Here is a 21,824-nt window from a genome sequence, read left to right as displayed (position 1 = left end):
ACCTAAGGACAGGAGATGAACCCAAACGTGCCATATTGCCAAAAAGCAAGAATACTTAAAGAATTCTGGGGACCCATCAGTGGGGTACAGCTAGCTTGAAGGGGCCGCCTACGGTGTGAACCCAGCAGTGTGGGGGATTCTGTAGCTAGAAAGCCATCACACCAGTGTCAGCATCAGGCTGGAGGAGATGAATGCACAATTCAGTGCTACAAATAATTCTTGACTGGACCCTTGGAGCTGAAGGACACAGCTGACAACTGATGGGATGTAAGGCACCTGGTAGAGCTATGTTCCTGCTCCTGTCCCAGCTCCAACAATGTATGAGCATGTTTTCACTTTTCCACAGCATGGCAGCCCAGGCGGACCACTTATTCAAAAACGGCTTCTGGGGACAAAGTCCTTTGTAGAGTAGTTGAAATTTTCTGTGAATCTGACCTTTTAAAAAATGAAATGCAGGGTTGGGGGTGTAGTTCAGTTGGTAGAGTGCTTGCCTAGCATGCAGGATGCTCTGAGTTTGATACTTTGCATGGAATAAACAGGTATTGTGCACACTTGTACTCACAGCCCTTGAGAGTCTGAGGCAGAAGGTTCAGTACTTAAAGGCCATGAGTCCCTGTCTCAAAAGAAAAAAAAAAAAAAAGGCCAAAAAAAAAATGCAGTACCATGTCATCAGCTTTTCCCTGCTCTCTGGACCAGCCTTGATCATCTGGCTGGGGAGGGGCATGTTGTTCAGGCCCAGGAGAAGGACGTAGATGGTCAGCCTGTGGAGGTATCAAGGGTGAGGCACCCAGCTGGAAGCAGAACATATGCAGGGCCCCTTAACTGATGGAAAGAGCACCACCCCTCACTTTATTAAGTGGGAGAGGGTTCATACTCACAGCTGGAACCTCAGTGAGGTAATCTGGGGACTGACGATTGCATAACCTAACAAGGAGTCTTGCTTCCAGGAAAACTGGGTGGGTAGAAAATGCAGGGGGAAGTTAATAGTTCTTTTAAAAAACAAACAAACAAAAACTCCTTTGATTTCCCAACTCCTCACCTTGGCCTGACTCCATACAGCCAACATAAGACATGGGGGAGTACCTAAGTATGTGTTAGTCCAAGACCTGTTTCCTAAAATGGGCCTGACTGTTAAGACCCTGCCTTAGGTTTGCTGGGGAGATTGTCCCAGGCATGCAAACCATGGGAAAGCCTTAGTGGGCCAGTGCATATCGGGAGCTATGCGAGCCCATAGTGCCTCATAGCCATAATAGATCCTGGGAATGCAGAGCAAAGACTCACGCTGTGCCCTGGGGTCTGCAGAGGGGCACTACTGGGCACCTAACAGCCAGAGTAGGTAGAGAGAGACTACAACAGGGGACTTGGCCAGGCCAGAGGTAGAATAGGGAGGGTGGTCCATGTGGGGATCAGGGAAAAAGGAGAAAAGACTTGTAGCTTAGTGAGAGGCACATCCTAGATCCTGAGCACCTGTGGGGACAGAGAGGGAAAGCTAGCAATGCAGATGGAAATAGCAAGTCATGTGAAAAGACTGGCAGCCATGGATAAGCCACATGGGGAGGCTGGGATCAGAACACGAGAGTGAGAGGCACATCAGGGACTAACATCAGTTCCAAGCATGGGCTTCACCTGCCTTAAGGAGTAACTCTTTCCTACTTGACCTAGCAAGTGAACTCTGAACCTTTATGGTCAGCTTGTGGGGGTTATAGCAAGCAGCAGGCAACATCCTTGGTCATTTCACCTGCAGGACTTTGGAAGGGGTGTGTGTGCGTGCACACACTACATAGAGCTCCATGCAAGCACAAGGTACTCTATTTGTGCTGTTAAAATGCCTTCTCTAGAACTAGGATAATGAGAAGAGTGTCTTGGCTAGGGGCTTCCCCAGGCTTAGACCTGCTGTGTCTCCACAAAAAGATCTGAACAGCTGGAGACACTCCAGCTGTTTTGAGGGAAGACAATTTATCACCCAGCTTTAAACCTGTGCCTACCAGTGGCAAGTATGGCAACCTTGGAAGGTTTCAAAGCCAGGGATAGTGACTCATGCCTGTAATCCCAATGCTCTGAAGGCTGAGGCAGGAAGACTGCTACCAGTTTAAGGCCAGCCTAGACTATAGAGACCCTGTCTCAGCAAAATGTTTTAAAATTACAATCTTTGGGGGACAGCAAGACTCAGCAGGTAAAGGCAATTGCCTCTAAGCCTGAGGACCTAAGTATAACTCCCAGAACCCAAAAGGAAGAAGAGAACCCTTAGTCAGAGGTTTTTTTGTGTTCCACCTGGCCCGTGGTCAGGACATATCTCTCACCTACAGTCCCGCAGCCTTTTATAAAATAATCACACAGAGGCTTATATTAATTAAAACTGCTCGGCTATTAGCTCAGGCTTACTACTTAAATTCAGCCCATTTCTGTTAATCTGTTTGTTGCCACATGTTCCATGGCTTTACTGTGTGCCATTACATGCTGCTCCCTGGATGGTGGGTTTGCATCTCATCACTCAGCTTTCCTCTTCCCAGAATTCTCCTTGTCTGCTTATCCTGCCTATACTTCCTGCATGGCTACTAGCCAATCAGCGTTTTATTAAACCAGTATACAAAAGCATTATCCCACAGCAAGGACCAACTCCCTTAGGTTGTCCTCTGACTTACACACACACAAATGTCATTTTTATTTTAAATTATATATTATGTGTATGGGAGTTTGTATATGTGCCCATGGAGGCCAGGAGAGGGCACTGGATATCTTAGAGCTGGAGTTGCAGGTGGTTGTGAGCTGCCTGGGAATAGATGCTGGGAACTGAACTCGGGTTCTCTGGAAGAGTGTAAAGAGCTCAAAACAATTTACAAACAACAAAAACCCCCAAAACCCATGTTGTAAATAGCACACTGTCCTGTGTATTTGTGTCAAAAATGGCATTTAAATGTAAACATATATCACTATTTATGTAGCCCCTGTGGTGGTTTGAATGAAAATGGCCCCCATAAACTCATAGGGAGTGGCACTGTTAGGTGTGGCCTTGCTGGAGGAAGTGTGTCACTGGGGGTGGGCTTTGAGGTTTCAGATGCTCACGTCAGGCCCAGTGTCACTCTCTTGCTGCTGCCTTTGGATCAGATATAGAACTCTCAGCTACCTCTCCAGCATGTCTGCCTGTATGCTACCATGCTTCCCACCAAGATGATAATGGACTGACTCTCTGAACTATAAGTCAGCCCCAATTAAATGTTTTCCTTTATAAGCGTTGCCATGGGCTTAGCAGTGGTGGCGCACGCCTTTAATGCCGGCACTTGGGAGGCAGAGGTGGATCTCTTGGAGGCCAGCCTGGGCTACAGAGAATTCCATGACAGCTGGGGCTGTTATACAGAGGAACCCTGTCTGGAAAAACAAAACAGAAAAAAAAAAAAAAAAAAAAGTTGCCATGGTCATGGTGTCTCTTCACAACAACAGAAACCCTAAGATAGCTGTTGCTCAAATCTCTAAAGGTCTTATAATAAAAAGCCCAGAGCCGGATACTGGAGTAAATGCTGAAAGATCAGAGAAACAAAGGAATAAGTCACTGCCACATCTTACCTTTAGGACTCCTCAACCTGAAAAAGCTTCAGTTCCTGTCTCCTCATGCCTTTCTCCACCCAGCCATCACTTCCTTCTTAGTGCTGGGATTAGAGGTGTGTGTGTGTGTGCTTCCCAAACAAAGGCGTGAGATCTCAAGTGCTGGGATTAAAGGTGTGTGATTCCCAAATACTGGAATTTTAAAGGTGTGTGTCACCATTGCCTGGCTGTTTCTCTCCTGGACTGAATCAATCCCATGTAATCCAGGGTGACTTTGAACTCACAGAGATCCAGATGGATCTCTGCCTCCCAACTGCTAGGATTAAAGGTATATGCTACCACTGCCTGGTTTCCATGTTTAATCTAGTGGCTTGCTCTGTTCTCTGATCTTCAGGCAAATTTTATTAGGTACACAATATATCACTACAGATAGCCCCATTTAGCATTTTGTCATTTTTTAATTGCTTCAGTGGATTTCACAAAAGAAATGGACACAATGGACCATTGTGTCTCAAATCTTCCTTAAAGAACAGGTTCGGAGTCAGGCAGTGGTGGTATATGCCTTTAACCCCAGCACTCAAGAGGCAGGTGGATTTCTGAGTTTGGTGAGGGGAGGTGCTGCAGGCCGCAGGAATATATCATAAGAACTCAGCTGGTTATGGCAAAGTCACTACCTAGAGGGATCAGAGAATTTCTCCAGAGGAAGCCAAATCCCAAGGAGTTTTTGGTGTTACTTGGCTTATTATATATCAGCTGTATTCTGTTAAGAAAATCATGTGTGCCTTCATAGTTTTCCGAATTGACTTTTCTCTAAGAAGGACTAACAGTGTGGACTGATCACTCTCTGGACATACACATTCCAGGAATTTGGAGAACAGCCTCAGGAAAGGCTTTCTCTGGAATCAGATTATCTCCCTTAGCCACTTTCAAGGACTACAGGAAACACCACCCAGGTGGGCGCCCAACTTCCGAGGATAACAATGATAACAGCCCACTTGCAAGTCTCCTGACTTAAATTCCACAAGGAGACACCACCCAGGGGGGCGTCCAACTTTCAAGGACTAACAAGAGCAGCCCACATGCAAGTCTCCTGACTTAAGGTAAATTCGACAAGGAGACACCGCCTAAGAGAGGTGGGCGTTAAGTAATAGCTTTACACAATTTAGCTCAGACCCTCCCTTTATATACTCGGACTTCCAGGGCAGAGGAGGGAGAACAGAGAATAGAAGAACTAGATGGGTAAGAACTTGAGAGGAACAAACTGAGATGGAGAAGAACTAGATTGGGTTGCTAGAAGAGAGTACTAGAGGAACGAGATGGAAGACGAGGAAGAGCCAGATGAGTGAGAAGGAGATGGGAGAGGAGCTGATAGGGGAAAGAACTAGATAGATGAGAACCTAGAAGGGACAGAACTAGATGAAGGAATTAAGATAGAACCTAGAGGGGAACCGTAGATAAATATAGAGAGAAATCAGGCAAGAAAGGGGCTAGACATGAGAACAGAACTGAAGCTGTGTATAAAGGATGTTATGCCAGAGGAATTAAAGCAAGTGGACTAAGAGCTCGGTGTGCTGAGAGTCTATTTCCCGAAAATAGTCCTCGCTGTTAGTAGTTCTCTCTCCTGAGCCCCTGGGATGTATAATATTAAAGCTGGTCCCTCTAATATTATACAAGAGGGAAGAGCCGGGCGGTGGTGGCACACGCCTTTAATCCCAGCACTCGGGAGGCAGAGGCAGGCGGATCTCTGTGAGTTCGAGGCCAGCCTGGGCTACCAAGTGAGTTCCAGGAAAGGCGCAAAGCTACACAGAGAAACCCTGTCTCGAAAAACAAAAAAAAAAAAAAAGAGGGAGGGAAGAAGGGAAGGAGGGGAGGGGGAGGGGAGAGGAGGAACGGGAGGAAAGGAGAGGAGAAACACACATACTGGAAAAGGCCTGTTCTCGGTGTATGATGCTCCTGCAGGCTTGAGGTTGGCCTCCAAAATGTTACTCAGTGGTCCCTGGCACCAGCCCCTGGAATAGTCATTCAAGAGGCTAACAACTAGACATCATCACCTCTGTCCCTTCCCCGACTTCCTTCTTCTCTTTTCTTCCTATTATTCCTCGAAGTTTCCTGCCCCCAGTCCAACCCACCGTAGAGTATACTGGGCTTAAACCCAGGGCCTTGTACATACCAGGCAAGCACTCTACACCCCAGCCCCATTTCCTGGATTTTTTTTAAAACCCATGGTAGTGCAGCTCTCAGAGCACAGCCTATACATGGGGTCTCTTATGCACAGCCTGGACTTTAGTACAAAGCCTGGGTGCACTAGTTATAACCATAACCCTGGTTCATCTGTTACCCATGCTGACCGTGGGTCTGTAGAGCATTCATATCCTCTTGTCCACTCCACTACTCCCCACCCAGGTGTGGAGCACCAGTCCAGCCAGCTGCAACAGGTTCTGAGAGGCCACCGGGAGCCCCATCCCCTCCAGTCCCCACCATGTGCCACAGGAGAGCAGGCAGGGCTGGCTTCAGCCTGAATAGACATACTAATGTTTCTCCAAGGAATGTGTGCTAAATGTTCTGCACAGAGAATAATCTTACCAAGCTTAGAGCCAGAAACCTATGAAGAGGGTAAAGGTGTGCCGTGGCTTTACAGGGTTAGGTTTTGTTTATGTTGTTTGCCCCTGACCCCCCTCGCTTTGAAAAACTTTTAAGGTCAGAATTAGACAAAACAAGGTCTGGGTACCCCACCCATATGTGCCCAAACATGAAAACTCTGGCCCAGCAAGGAACTGGCCCTTACCCAACCTCCCAGATGTTTCCCTCAGCCCAGCCCTGTTGGCCCTGTGCCAGCAGCAGTGTGGCCTAGCCTGAGCCTGACTTGCCATACCCCCCTTCAAAGGCCAGAGCATTCAGAGTAGACTTCCAAGATGAGAACAAGGGAGGTCCCACCCTTAGTCAAAACCAAACACAAACAGCCTTTGACCCTGGCCATCTGTTTAAGTACTTGGCTCTACTCTGTGTCTCACGGCCTGTGTTGGGGAGGACAGCAACAGGCTACTCAGCCTGGTCTCAGGTTTCCTGCGGCTCACAATACTTGATGGAAAGGGAACCAGGAGTCCCATGTTCCAGTTCTGGAGAGACACTTGACAGTTGTGTCCTCTGGACACATACTCCTCTGTCCATGTGACAAGTGACACAAGGAGGCACCTGTGGGAGACAGCTGATAACCTGCAAGGTTAAGGGAGTGAGGGCAGTGCTGAGGAGGAGCCAGATGTCTTCTCTGCTCTCCTTTATTGTGATTTCCAGAAAAACAAACAGGCATGCCGAGCTCAGTCCTGCACTCACCTGATTATGTTCCAGATGCTCCCTGACTCCAGTCTAAACTCAGACTCTTCCCCACACATTGTCTTGGATTTTGGCAAGTGTGAACCCAGCAGTGTTTGGGATCCTGCATACTGAAAACTATTATGCTGGGGCCTGATCCACAGCGCACACCCTGAGTCTACAAATGCCCTCAGGAAAAGCCCAGCTGGTAACAGACTGCGTCCTGCAGAGGGCCTCTCTTCTCCAGGATCTTAGGCCATGCCACCCTCTTTGCTTCCTCAGCACATTCCTTCTCTGATCATTCTTCTCTTTGAGAATGTTGTCTAGTGACCCAAACAAGTTTCTACTAGCTAAATATCCTTCTCCCTTCATGCAAAACAAACCACCAAGTATTCTATGGCTCTGGCTCCCTCACTGCTGTCTCAATATGCAGAACCGATTTATCCACAAACCGGACCTGGGTTTTCCTCTTTCAGCTTCTTTCCTATACAGCCAGAGGTAGATGAGAGGTGTGTGTAAACAAGGTGGCATAGAAATCTGGGTGACCTATGACAAGTGCCTAACCTGAATGTTCACTTTTATTACCCACAGGCAAATACAAAGCACTAGTTGTCATTTACACATCCAATCCTTGTAACTGAAGGCTTGTGTACCTTATTCACACTTGAAGCACGTGTCTGCATCACCACTGCCAATCATTCCCTATAGGTACGCACTAGGAACGGGGCAGAGGATGAAGCCTGCCTCCTGCCCTGTTGGGAGTACCATGTCATGGCGTCTGTAGCAGCATACATTGGGAAAACATAAGGTAACAGCCCAGCACATAACTATGATACATCACATTATAAATATGACAACTATGCTGTCAGCAGGTAAGCAGCTTCCCTGGGATACACATGGATGTGTATTGCATGGATGAACCAGATCACATGAGGGGAGATGCCCACGCCTGAGCATCTGAAAGTAAAGCATTTGGTATTTTATTTGTGCTGAAATGTGATTTTATTTGTATGTTAATAAATAAAGTTGCCTGGGGATCAGAGCTAAGAGCAAGTCATTTAGCAAAAGTCCGGCGGTGGTGGCACGCGCCCTTAATCAAATCATATAGCAGGCAGAATCTCTGTGTATTCAAGGACACAGCCAAGCGGTGACCCAAACCTTTAATCTCAGTACGAACCATAGAGACCTGGAGGTCTGTATAGACAGGCAGTGACAAGGAAGTCATGTGGTTAGGTTTAGAACCAATGAGAAGGCAGAACAGAAAGGCAATAGACAGGACACAGAAAGAAGGTCTCTCGGGGAAGGACGGCAGCGAGTGGTAAGATGAGGTGGTCTTAGCTCTTGGCTACTGCTCGATCTCTGGGCTTTTAACTCTTTATTTGGCTCTGTGTTTCTTACTTAATAAGACTGTTTAGAATTACATCTACAAATGCATGAGGCTGCAGCTCACACTATGTCCTTTCCATTAGGTAATAAATTCCTAACACCTCACACCATTTGACTGACTCAACAAAGAATGCAAATACCACTGGCTGAAATGTTCTCCATGAATCAGCTACCTCCCAAGGGCCCTATGAGACTGATTTAGGAGCTTTGGTTCTCTTGGAGAAAAAAAAAAAACCAAAAAAAAAAAAAAACCAAAAAAACCCTCCTCTATCTACGAAGTCTTAATTCTATCATGCTGCACTGAGTAGAATATCTTCCTTACTGTCCTCAGAGAATAAAAGCTGGCCTGTAAGTCAAATGACAACATCCCTTAAACAGCCATTATAGTGCTGATAAAACATGGCCATCTTATGAAACATCAGGGAGGGGTTATAAATCACACAGGAATTTCAAAACATGAGTGGAGTCAGATATGCTAGAACATGCCTGTAACCCAATCCCAAGCAGGAAGACTGGAAATTCAAAGGCATCACTGGGCTACATAAGACTGACCTAAAACAAAAACAAGAAAAATCTAAGAATGGTAAGAAAGGCTGGCTAAGAACCCAAATGGCCCCTAAGCCCCTGACCCAAGGGGAAGGTCTCCTGGATTTCTTGGCTGGCAGGACCTCGCAGGCACACAGGCAGGAGGCTCGGACCCTTCTCTGTGGCCATGGCTTCCTTATTCTTTTATGATTTTCTTTCTTTTCCTTTCCTTTCTTTCTTTCTTTTCTTTTCTTTTTTTTTTTAATGACAGGGTCTCACCATGTATCCTTGGCTGGGGTTGGAACTCACTATGCAGACTAGGCTGGCCTCAAACTCAGAAATCTATCTACCTCTGCCTCCCAGGTGTTGGGATTAAAGGGTGTGCCACCATACCTAGCCTTGTGATTCTTACTGTGAAAGCTTTATGAAGAAAAAAAAATATTCACAAAATACTTACCACAAGCCATTTCCTTAAATCATTTTCTGCATGGAATCTGTTTTGGAGACTGGGTTTGTGGTGATATAATGTGCACCCTAATAAATCTGCCTAAGGATCAGAGGACATAGTCAGCTACTAGATTAGACATAGAGGTCAGGCAGTGGTGGCACACACCCTTAATCCTAGCACTTGGGAAACAGGAACTCACTCTCTTCAGGCTGAGGATTTTGTAGAGGTAAAAACTAGTGGCTGGCTGTTCTCTGATCTTTCACCTTTTCACCCTGATATCTGGCTCTGGTTGTTTTTTTTTTTTTTTTTTTTGGTTTTTCGAGACAGGGTTTCTCTGTGTAGTTTTGCGCCTTTCCTGGAGCTCACTTGGTAGCCCAGGCTGGCCTCGAACTCACAGCGATCCACCTGGCTCTGCCTCCCGAGTGCTGGGATTAAAGGCGTGCGCCACCACCGCCCGGCTGTTTTTTTTTTTTTAAAACACCATCTAAGATTCAAACAACATCTGTCACCCAACCTGGGCACAGTTTGGACTATAAACTGCCCAGGCCAATTTCAAGATGGCTAGCTGAGATGATCCAGCCTCACACACTACTAGAGCAAGGACTTGAGACAAGCCCTGCACTTTCCCATTACTCAGACACTGGACAACAACTATACGGCTTCCTCTCCAAGGACTTAACAATTAACCCCAAAATTTTCTTTTCAGGATCCCCTAAAGATGCCTTTGCTCCCAGACAGCAGGAAGTAATTTTAAGAACATGAAGTCCACATTCCCAAGAGGTGGGGTGGGTGGTTTTTGGCCTTTCAATGGGTGATGGATAATTGTCTTTGTTTAGGATGGTTGGTTACAAGCTGTTAATTGATAATGGCCAGGAAAAAAAGCTAAACATGGAGATTAGATTCAGGGTTCTTGTTTGGAAAAAAAAAGAAAAGAAAAAGAAAAAAGAGGATATAGATAAGAGGTAGAGAAAATGGCAGATTATTGAATCTACTTTTTAAAAGCAACTACTAATTTTAAATTGGATTGGATTTTTGTATATTATATATACATTATATATATATATAGATACAAATTTGAGATTGATTTTGTTAGAAAATACTGTACATATATTTCTAATCTTGTTCAAGGGATTATACCTATACAGTTCCTTTAACAATGTAACACAAATTGCTAGTCCTTGAAAGTTATTATTACCAACTAATTAGGATATAGGAAATGCAAGTTAATAGTCATTACAATCAAACTTGTATTCATATTAGGTATGTTTTCAAGGTCAAACAAAAATGTATTTTAGATAGACAGGTCATCTTCAAACACTTCAGAGATCTACAGAGAATATGGCATTTAAGATGTTTCAATAACAGATTTTTTTTTTTAAATGACAATGAGATATGTCTGCTCCTGGCAGCACCAATATACTTCAGAGAAGATGATGGGCATCAAAGAAACTCCATATGGAATTTACTTTCTTTGTGGCACAAGTTAGCCACTGGGCAAGAAAATGCTCTTACATCGACTGTGACAGTGTGCTGTCCAAAATGGACAAGCAGGACACAAAAGAAAGGACTGCCAAACCTTGCCAAGACAAGGTAGGAAGACCCTTTAGAAAATCCTGCTTCATAGATAAGTCTGTCAGTTATGCTAAGCCAGTAGGCCAAAGATGGATGCCCCAACATTGCAGAGGAACCTTGGGTGACTCCAGGCAACCAACTGTTTCTCTCATTCCTCACATTTTTTGGAAGTCTCCTGTTTGTACTTCCTGATTACTTAGGTAATCATGTAATATTATTTCCTTCTCAGGTCTCTGAGGGAGTTGAAGATTAAATAGTTATAGATTTCCTAGTTAACAAATTCAGAAAAGAAACTCACTGAAGAGGTGTAAAGTGTATAAGATTGAAAGACATCAAAAGATAGTATTTGGTTGGTAATACAAGTTAGGATAGAAAGTGAATTAGGTACATTTTGGACTCACCAAAATAGGATAAATAATAGAGTATTTTCTCTGAATTTGTCAAATGTTAATAGACTGGACATTGTTAATGTAATTCTTGACTGTATATATTGTATGTACTTATTGTATATAGTTTTTCTTATATTAGTTATAATCTTTTTTTTATTATTTTAGACAAAAAAGGGGAAATGTGGTGATATAATGTATACCCTAATAAATTTGCTTGAGGATCAGAGGACAGAGCCAGCCACTACATGAGATATAAAGGTCAGGCAATGGTGGCACACACCCTTAATTCTGGCACTTGGGAGGCAGAAATCCATCTGGATCTCTGGGAGTTCAAGGCTACACTGGAAACAGAGCCAGACAGTGGTGGCACATGCCTTTAATCCCAGGAAATGATGTCTGGGCAAGAGAAAGGTTTATAAGGAGTGAGGAAACAGGAACTCATTCTCTTAGGCTGAGGATTTTGTAGAGCTAAGAACTAGTGGCTGGCTGTTCCACTTCTCTGATCTTTCTCCTTTCATCCTGACAGCTGGCTCTGGGTTTTTTTTTTTTTTTTGATTTTCGAGACAGGGTTTCTCTGTGTAGCTTTGCGCCTTTCCTGGAACTCGCTTTGGAGACCAGGCTGGCCTCGAACTCACAGAGATCCGCCTGCCTCTGCCTCCCGAGTGCTGGGATTAAAGGCGTGCGCCACCAACGCCCGGCTTCTGGGTTTTTTATTAAAAGGCCATCTAAGATTCAAACAACAGGGTCTCGTTAAATAGCCAAGCTTGAAATCCTCCCCAACACCAGCATTACAAGTATATGGCACCATATACTCGCTTCTACAGGGTCTTTATTCTACGGATTGCTGTCATCCTCGTGTACCTTGGAAGCAGGCAGCTCCCTGGAGGATGGTGACCTTTTCAACTGCATTCTCGGCAGCAGAATGCTAAACTAGATGGAGTCACGGTATAAAGCTGGAGATGCTAGTAATACCAAACCAAACCAGAAAAAAGACTTTATTTTCACATGTACAAATGTTGACTTAACATTTTAACAATTAAGAAAAATATATACAAACCAGTCTCATAGGAGAAGTGAAATAACCAATGTCCACCACAGGAGTGATGACAAATCATCCCAGGAACCCGACTTTCGGTCTCTTGGGCCCCAGGCTTTCTTCCTTGTGTAGAATGCTCTGCAAGGACATGTGTAGCACCTTGCCCACTCGCTTGCTGCTCTGCAGGATGACAGGGAAGGACAGAGTGTTGTGGAATATTAGTTGAAGATGTGTTACATTTGTTTATGCTGTGGAATACTTTTTTAATGATGCAAAGATGTGCTGTATTCTTTTATGTTGCATTTGTTTAACTCTATAAAGCTATGTTGTATTGTCTGTCTAAAGCACCTGATTGGTCTACTAAAGAGCTGAACGGCCAATAGTCAGGCAGAAAAGAGAAATAGGCAAGGCTGGCAGGCAGAGAGAACAAATGAGAGAGAAAATCAGGGAGCGAGAAAAAAGAGAGAGGACATTAGGGACCAGCCAACCACAGATAAGAAGTAAAGGAAAGTATATAGACTAGAGAAAGATAAAAGCCCAGAGGCAAAAGGTAGATGGGATAAATTAAGGAAAATGACTAGAAAGAAGCCAAGCTAAGGCTGGGCATTTATAGGTAATAAGAAGACTCCATGTATTTATTTGGGAGCTGGGTAGTGGGCTCCCAAAGACCAAAGAGTAAAGAGTTAAAAACCAACCAACCAACCAACCAACCAACCAACCAACCAACCAACCAACCTACAACAGAGGTCGCCTGCTGGTGAGGCACAAACTGATCAGAAGCCCCTACCTGCTTGCCAGCCTGCCCAACACCCACACATCTGTCTGCATCACTGAAATATTTACAGCTTTTCATTTTCCCTAGAAGTTAGGCACACATTCCAACACCCTAGCTCACCAAAGGACTTCAAATTAATACCAAATGAACTATAAACATCAACAGCATCATGGTTACACTTGGAAATCCTCTACACACACAAATAAATCACTGAGGACCAGAAAAAGCTGCCCAACAATCAATGTTCCTGCTGCCACAACAAACAGTCACACTGCCAACCAAACCTGGCTGAGGCATACATACTGTCTTATGAGGCATAGAGACCACAAAGAACCCTCCCGCTGAGGGAGGAGCAAAAACTACCCAGGCCATCTTAATAAGCCATTCCTAACTCACCTGGCACCAGACCTCCAAGCACAAATGCTCAGGGGCCAAAGTCAGCCCCTGGATGGGGTCTTTGGTTACCCACAGGGGCACATTAGAAGAGTGACATGTGAGGAAGTCAGACTATCCACTTGTAATTATCAGCCACATGGCAGGCATTAAAAACAAAAACAAAAACAAACAAAACAAAAACAAAAACAAAAAACAAACAAACAAACAAAAAGACTAAATGTACATGTACAAAATGTTCCAAAGACCCCCAAAACAAAATCTTTGTTATCTTGTCTCCAGGCTCATTTTGTCTCAGGCTCATGAATCATTTTAAGACTATGGTGCAGCCAAGTGGTGGTGGCACATACCTTTAATCCCAGCACTCAGGAGGCAGAGGCAGGGGGATCTTTGTGAGCTCAAGGCCACCCTGGTCTACAGAGTAAGTTCCAGGATAGCCAAGGTTACACAGAGAAACCCTGTCTTAAAAAACAAACAAATAGAACACAACATACTGTGGAACCAAAATAAGACCAAAATGCTCTCACCCCAAAACTAAAGGCCTAAGACTGCTCCTTTTAGCTACAGGCCATAAGTTACTGGAACAGGCCAGAAGTTACTGAGACCAGTCAGTTCAGATTCCAGAAACCAGGAAGTGTAAAAGTACAGAGCCACAAGATAGTCACGAGGTAATGCCTGCCAGACTATGGAATGTCCTCTCCCTGGTTTCCAGGGTAACTGACCACAGAAATGCCCCCACCTGAGGGCAGCCAATGAGAAATGGTGGCGGGCTTCCACTCCCTACTCCCTTAGAAGTAATTTCTAGAAGTCCCTAGAAGCGAGCCAATCAGAATTGTACCTGTACTAGCACCCCTAAATGATGTAACCTTATGACTTTTCCCTTTAAAAACTGAGCTTGCAGACAGGTGGGTGCTTCCTCCAGCCTCCACTGCGTTGGATGCATTGGACGAAGTCCCTGCCTAGGCTTGTATTGCTTTTGGATATCCAGAATTAAACCTTGCTTTTGCATTCCGGCATGCTCGTCTTTGGTGGTCTCTCTGGGGGTCACGATCTGGGCACAACATTTGGGGGCTCGTCCGGGATCCCCAGAGACCCCCCGCCGGGACACCTAAGAGCTCCGGAGGTCCATCTGCACCGATCGGTAAGAGCGCTCCATTTTCTTGTCTGTGTTTTCCTGTTACTTTCATTCTCTTATCCGAAGCCGGCGGTTGAATCTGACAGGCTCACCTTGGCGGACGCGCCTGTAAGGTGACGCTGGAGGAGTTGGAAGACGTTCCAACCCCTCATCAGGACGCGGGGGTCCTTACAGGTCCCCCCGTCATAGGACGCCCGAGAGGGGTCCGTCTGTTAGGACGCCCGAGAGGGGTCCGTCTGTTAGGATGCCCGTGAGGGGTCCGTCTGCTTGGATCCGTCTGGGGATCGGGAGATGCCCATGAAGGGTCTGTCTGTTTGGATCCATCTGGGGATCGGGAAACTCTGTTGAATTCTCCCTGTCCCATCTGTAGGTCTTTGGCATTATCGAGGCTCCTTCTCCGGACTCTCGTCTGCCTGGACCATCTGTAGGGCCCTTGTTCTTCCTTTTTGTCTGCCTATCTTGTTCGTCAGTGTTATTTGTTATACTTTCATAAATGTATAAATGTGTGAGAACTGTGGCCACATGTGTGAGTGTTTTATGCCTGAGCTTGTGTGTGCATTGGGACTTGTGGGCCAGATTGCCAGTGGAAGGGATGGAGACCCCTTTGGTGGTTGAACTGACACAGACTAACCTAACATTGCTTCCTTGCTCTCTCTGACCAGAGCACAGGCAGCAGCTGCACAGATGCTACTTCGGGGACCCAGGGCGCCGCTGAGAGGGCTAGGCGGCCCATGAGCATCACAGGGTCTAGATGCAGTGGGTTCGGGGCCCCAGCTCGCTCAAAAAGCTGTGGAGTAGAGGCTTGGCTGCATGGGAACTAGGCATGGCTTTGTGCTAGAGCGGGCTGTGAGCACTGTGTGTATGGCCGGCAGGTTCTGGCTGGGCTCCTGTGTGGACATGGGGCAGAGCTGGCGGGAGCCAGCAGGAGCCTCAAGGAGCTCAGTGTGGGGGGCTGGTGGAGAACTAGCTGCCCCTCCAGGGTCACAGCTGAGGAGTGGCCTACAAGTCTGTGGGCCCAGCCAGGGCGTGGAGTCATCTTTTGTCTCCATGGTGCATGCTTTCCCCGCTTTCCGCTTTCCCCGTCCTCCTCTTCCATGCTGTTGGGTGGGGCTCCCAAGACCTGCCCTGGGGCTAAAACCTGATCAAGGTCTGGCTCCAAGAATGGAATGTCACCAACAGTTTCTTGTCTGTGGTACAGTGCTGATGCAAATTGAGAGTTGTTCTTGTTATGGTATATGCATGTATTTCTGTTCTTGTTTAAAATATTGTAACTTTACAATATATTCTAGAGTACTGAGGGAAATCACAAGAAAGACTTTGGTAAGAGTTTCTGTTTTGAAGGAAAAAAAAGGTGGAATTTGTCTGGAGTAAATGTCTGAGGGATCAAAGGAACGGACTGAGGGTACATGGAAGGTCGTAGAAGGTCAGAGGGGATGTGATGTAAATTGTTATGGTTTCTTATACCTGCAAATACTGAATTTGAAAGTTAATTCTTATTTGTTTTCATCTTAAAAATGGCTAATGATTCTGCAAACTGCTTATGTGTGTATGTGGACAGGTATGTGACTTGAAAATATAAGTAAGCTTTAACTGTATGTATGTATATGTGTAACTTGGATCCAACTGTATGTATATGTGCAAGTAATTATTGTTTAGAAAAACGAGCTTTAAACAGCAACCACATGGCTCCCTCCATCTTGGCTAGTGACCTCCTGGGAAGCCATGTAGCTGGCAGCCATCTTTTACTAAGGTTATAAAGATCTACTCGGGTTAACACCTAATACTTATGTCTTTACCAAGTGTTCAACAGCAAGTTTCTAGAGAATTTATTTGATTAATATTAAAGCTGCACATCAATGCTTTTATTCACAGGAATATACCTTGCTCTGGCAGCTAAACTTTGCAACATAGGAATCATAGGAATCATAGGAAACAGCTGAGGTTTGCAAATGTATGGCAGGACTAGAGTTCCAAAAAGAGTCTAGTTGCAGTGGTGAAAGACATTTGAGAGATCTCAGTCTTTTAAGAACAGTTTTTATAGTTAAAAAACAATGGCTTAAAATGTTTCTTCTTACCCAAGGTACGTTCAGGCTTAAGAATGTTGTATAATGACATTTTGTTTTGGTTTCTTTACTGAACCTGTATTTGATGCTAGAAGAGCTTCAACTTAAAAGCATTGTTTTTAGGCTACTTTTGTAGAGAACATAAATAGTCAGTCATAAGTAATCAAGTTTTTTTTAACTGTAGTCAGGGTAAGTAAGTACTGATGTAAGTTTACTCATTTACTCAGTCTCTTGCATATGTTTTTAGGGTTGAGCTTGAAACAAGTAATTAGAAACAAAGTTTGTCTATTCAGATATACCTGGACAGCCCTCATACTTCAGAGATCTGCAGAATATGGCATTTAAATGTTGATCTAAAAGCTTACTATATCAGACAGGCTTCCAGATCCTAGCAGTGACCCAAGGTCTCCAAAGAAGATTACATATGAGGCACCACAACGTATCTGCCTGAAATATGACAACGCTGATCACAGGGCAAGATGCCCCAATGCAACGCCTGCCGCCAGGACCCAACCCAGACTGTGGACAAGCAGTAGGACACTGGAATTGATTGCACCCTTTTGCGTGATCAAGGTCAGTCTTCCATGTCCCGATTCCACAGGAAAAATACTCTGCCTTATGGACCTGATGGCGGAAGAAGATTGATGCTGTTCTGACTGGTGCCTCCAACATATGAAGACCTGGGTAGGGATTGATCCCTGTAATTTATAGGATTGGAAGCTTCTTGGTCTGCACTCAGATATAGTTTATCCTTCTCAGATCTCTGACAGTACTGATGGCCAGGCTAGCTCTAACTTTGTCAGCATGGCAGCATCAACCAGATCCATCTGCAAGGCCATAGCTAGCTTATTAGCTCACTTTTAGGAAAATGTTCTAAGATATAAAAGTTTAAGTAAGTCATAAAGGTTCAGATATGAGTCTAAAATGAGATATGTTTCAGATTACTCTCCTGTTCTATGGTTCAGAGCTTAACATTTAGGAGCCCTGATGAGCTGATAGAGCAATGACTACTTACTGTTCAGTTACAAGCTCAATATTTTGGATTTGTTTTAGAAATGTAACTTGTTGGGACTCAAAGGTATGAGTCCACTTCTGCTGTTTTACAAGATACCCATTACCTGCTTTGTCTACAATATGGATTTGAGTAATGTATCTAAAACTTTTATGTCATTTTGTAAGTAGGCCTCAAAGGATCAAAAGAGTCATAAAAACCTAGACCCACTTCGCAGAGGTCAAAAGGACCCCAGATAAGTATTCCTAAAGATGGTATTTTTCCTCTCTCCTGGTCTTGGGACTACTGATTTTCCCATTACTTAGGGTATGGACCTAAGGGTTCCAAATAAGTTCATAAATTTTAACTTCTGTTCCTAGTTTAAATTTGTCTCAACAGATTTCCATTTGGCTGGCAGTCACCTCCAAGTTTCAGTTGCTGACTCCACTGCTCCAGACGACTGTGAGCTCCGGACTTGCTAAAAGCTGACATGGACCAGCCCAGCTAATATGGTTCTTCCCTGTCCCTATGGAGTCAGGCAGCTACATGCTTCTGACAAATGCCCCCTTGTCCAGTCTTTGACCAGCTTTTCAGCCTTTTGGGGCCCCTGAAAGCGGCGCCCCAATGCCAGCTCGAAGCAGTTCCAGAAGAGAAGACATCACCCATATTCCCTGTTCAGAAAAGGCTGAAATGCTGGGTCAAAAGAAAACTCCCTGGCATAGAGACAAGATGGCTAACTATACATGGCCATTATTAGAGAGGGATACTTAGGAGCTAACTGTCCAAAACCCATGATTGGGTTCCATTAGGCACATGAGAAGGGGGAAATGTGGAACCAAAATAAGACCAAAATGCTCTCACCCCAAAACTAAAGGCCTAAGACTGCTCCTTTTAGCTACAGGCCATAAGTTACTGGAACAGGCCAGAAGTTACTGAGACCAGTCAGTTCAGATTCCAGAAACCAGGAAGTGTAAAAGTACAGAGCCACAAGATAGTCACGAGGTAATGCCTGCCAGACTATGGAATGTCCTCTCCCTAGTTTCCAGGGTAACTGACCACAGAAATGCCCCCACCTGAGGGCAGCCAATGAGAAATGGTGGCGGGCAACCACTCCCTTAGAAGTAATTTCTAGAAGTCCCTAGAAGCGAGCCAATCAGAATTGTACCTGTACTAGCACCCCTAAATGATGTAACCTTATGACTTTTCCCTTTAAAAACTGAGCTTGCAGACAGGTGGGTGCTTCCTCCAGCCTCCACTGCGTTGGATGCATTGGACGAAGTCCCTGCCTAGGCTTGTATTGCTTTTGGATATCCAGAATTAAACCTTGCTTTTGCATTCCGGCATGCTCGTCTTTGGTGGTCTCTCTGGGGGTCACGATCTGGGCACAACAATACCAACCCCAAATCTCCATTGCAAGCTCTGAATGCTCCCATAGCTTGTGGCTGTGACTTTGCTTCTGTACTGGATCTCAGTGTCATCGAGAAAGACACCAGGCCTGTACCACAGCCCCAGGCCAGTCACAACCTTTGTGTTTATCCTGGCCCTGACTGTCATGTGAGGTGAGCCTCCAGGTACCGCTACTTATGAAAAGATTATTGTGGATTGGAGTTCAGATTCCCAGCACCCAGTAAATGGTGGGCAGATGTGGTAGCCCACCTGTGATCTCAGCTCACAGGGTGCCAGAGACAAGGGATCCCTAGAACAAGCTGGCTGACTACACTGCTTGGATTGATGAGCGCTGGGTTCAAGTGAGAGCTTCTGCCCTAATACATAAGGTGGTGAATGATTGAGGGAGACACTCAATGTCAATCTCTAGTCTCCACATGCATGCACACTTGAACAAGCACCTCTCCACATATGCACCCACACAATATGCAAACACACACACACACACACACACACACACACACACACACACACACACACACACGCCCTACACTAGGAAATGTCCAGTTCTCTGAAATAGGTGGTCTGATTACTCGTGCAAATGAAGGTGGGAGAAAGAGGAGGAGAATGGTGGGAGCAAGGACAACAGGGGTGGAGAGCAGAGGCCGCAGTCAGCAGAGGCACTCAGAGGTTCTCACTTAACCACTGGGCATTCAGAACCACTGTGTCCATTTATGAAATGAACAGCCACAGCCCTGTGGCTCCTAGATCCAAGTTTGCAGACCTCACTCCCAACGTCAGGGAAACCCAGGCTCAGCTCACTGATGGAGCTAATTTCCCAGTCACTGAAGCCCTGGAGGCATGGCTACAGCACTCCAGAGAGATCTGGTTATTCTTTATGTGCCTCAGGTTCTTCATCTCAAAGACTGAACTGTGAAGGATAACAGATGGAGAAGAATACTAAGAACAGTTCCTGGCACATAGTATACAATAAATCTTTGCTACTGTTTAAAACACCCAGATTTACCATTAAGTTCTCTGGGGTGAGCCCTCTCTAAAGGAAGATGTGAGCTCCTCTTGTCTAAAGGGGTCTTTTTGGGTCTCTACTACATTCTAACAGCATGTAGAGAAACCCAAACCCAGGCTGCTTAAAAAGAGCAGAGAACAGGAGCTGATGGTCACTGACAACATCAGGCGATGACACACCAGCTCCCCCACCCTGTCCTTCACATCCTCAGAGCAGCTTAGGGAGTCATCCTTCCCACTCTGCAGGAGACACCTGCAGCCTTGAGCTGGAACTCACAGCCTACACCTGTAGATGTGGAAGCCTGTGTAAGAAAGCTATGAACTATGGTTGGAGCAGAGTACAGAATGTTTTCCCCGCAGGTGGCCTTCTATAAAGAACTGCACAAACTATGTAAGTGAATGCACTTGAAAGCAAGGGTAGAAAGGGAATCCCTGGCATGTCACACTATCTCTGTGGGAAAGACAAAGGCCTGGGAGGAATATTCTTGGCTCTTTTCACATGACCAAAGATGGTAAGACATAACACCAGGTGTATTCCCTCATTGTACTTGTATTTGCTTAAGCTAACTGTAAGCATCACATCATGTTTTGCTTGCTTTAATAAAACTGAGAAGTGCTTTGCTCCTCAGAGACTTAGCCTTACTGGGACAGGCTGACACCTGGGACCAAACATACTCTCCATCATGTCCTTTTATGTGTTTGTGGAGGCCACAGGTCAACATTAGGTGTCTTCCTTTATCACTCCACCTCAATTTCTGCGACAGGGTCTCTCACTAAAGGTGAAGCTCACCTACCAGTTAGAATAGCTGGCCAGCGAGCCCCTAGGATCTACTGGTCTCTGCCCCCCAGCATTAGGATCACAGTCATGCACCACTTGGCCCAGTTACGTGGGCACTGGGGATTTGAACTCAGGTCCCCATCGTATGGAACAATCACTACTCATTGAGTTATCTTCTCACCCACCCCTAGAGCTTCTCATCTGACCCTTGCTAGCTTTCCCCAAAATACTTGCAGGTTGTGAAGAACTGTGATGGGTCACTCCTTAGTGCTGCTCTCATCTACACTCTTTTTAGAAGGGACAGGAATTCAATTCCTCATCCTGTGAGAGAGTTATGTGACTCTTTACATGGTTGAAGTCAATACTCAGACTAAATGCAGCCAATGGGGATTAGAGGAGATAAACACAGTCACCAGCAGGGCCTGATCCCCAGCCCAAAGCTCTACCCACTGCTCTCCCAGCCCCAAGGTGGGGTCCTGAGTGTGAATGGAGAAGACACATGGATAATGAAGCAGCAAGCTCTCGAAGTCAGGCTTGCCCCAGCACTATGGACTTACCTCCATCATCTCGAAGATGCTCTCAGGATCCAGGCTTCCCTTCCCCACCTTCCTCATGCACGTCACAACTCCCTTGCTGGTCACTGACACTAGCAGACTGGCCAAGGAGCAGGCTTCCTCTTGAAGTGTGGCATCCACCACATGCCGGCAGCCAATCTGCAAGATCAGGGCTGCTTAATACACATGTGAGCAATACACCAGAGATCCCAGATTCCCCTCACACAAAGCCTACAAGACTTCATATGCATGGCTCATTCCAGACCTTATTTTAAATTCTGCTCATTTGGAAAATGCTGGAAGGAATGTTCAACATTGTTAATATAGTTCATTGTGTGAATAAGATAATGAAAGACAAAAAATGGAAACAAGGGGTGTGGGGGCAGACAGTTCATCAGGACAGAGGCCACTAGGCATTCCAACAGGGCACACAGACCAGATATGCATATATGAGGCCACATTACATCTTGTTTACTCCAACAGTGAATCCAGAGAGCCAATCCAAGGGACAAGCAAAA

At 45.4% G+C, this 21,824-nt stretch overlaps 1 protein-coding gene across 2 annotated transcripts in view; it reads right to left on the bottom strand.

Annotated features, from left to right (window-relative positions):
- Window positions 1–12,135: 12,135 nt before the first annotated feature.
- Window positions 12,136–21,824, bottom strand: part of Exosc7 (exosome component 7) — a 42,178-nt gene continuing 32,489 nt past the window's right edge. For both annotated transcript variants that reach the window (XM_006990795.4, XM_042281937.2), the window contains exons 7-8: window positions 21,310–21,465; window positions 12,136–12,385 (exon numbers count right to left, since the gene is read on the bottom strand). In XM_006990795.4, coding sequence (XP_006990857.1) covers window positions 12,281–12,385; window positions 21,310–21,465 — 261 coding nt within the window. In that variant the 3' untranslated portion in view covers window positions 12,136–12,280. The remainder of the gene's footprint in view (window positions 12,386–21,309; window positions 21,466–21,824) is intronic.

Source organism: Peromyscus maniculatus, chromosome 7 (genome assembly GCF_049852395.1).
Source record: "Peromyscus maniculatus bairdii isolate BWxNUB_F1_BW_parent chromosome 7, HU_Pman_BW_mat_3.1, whole genome shotgun sequence".
NCBI classification, from domain to species: Eukaryota; Metazoa; Chordata; class Mammalia; order Rodentia; family Cricetidae; genus Peromyscus; species Peromyscus maniculatus.
The sequence above is the reverse complement of the archived record's forward strand: the minus strand, read 5'-3'. Positions and strand labels throughout refer to the sequence as shown.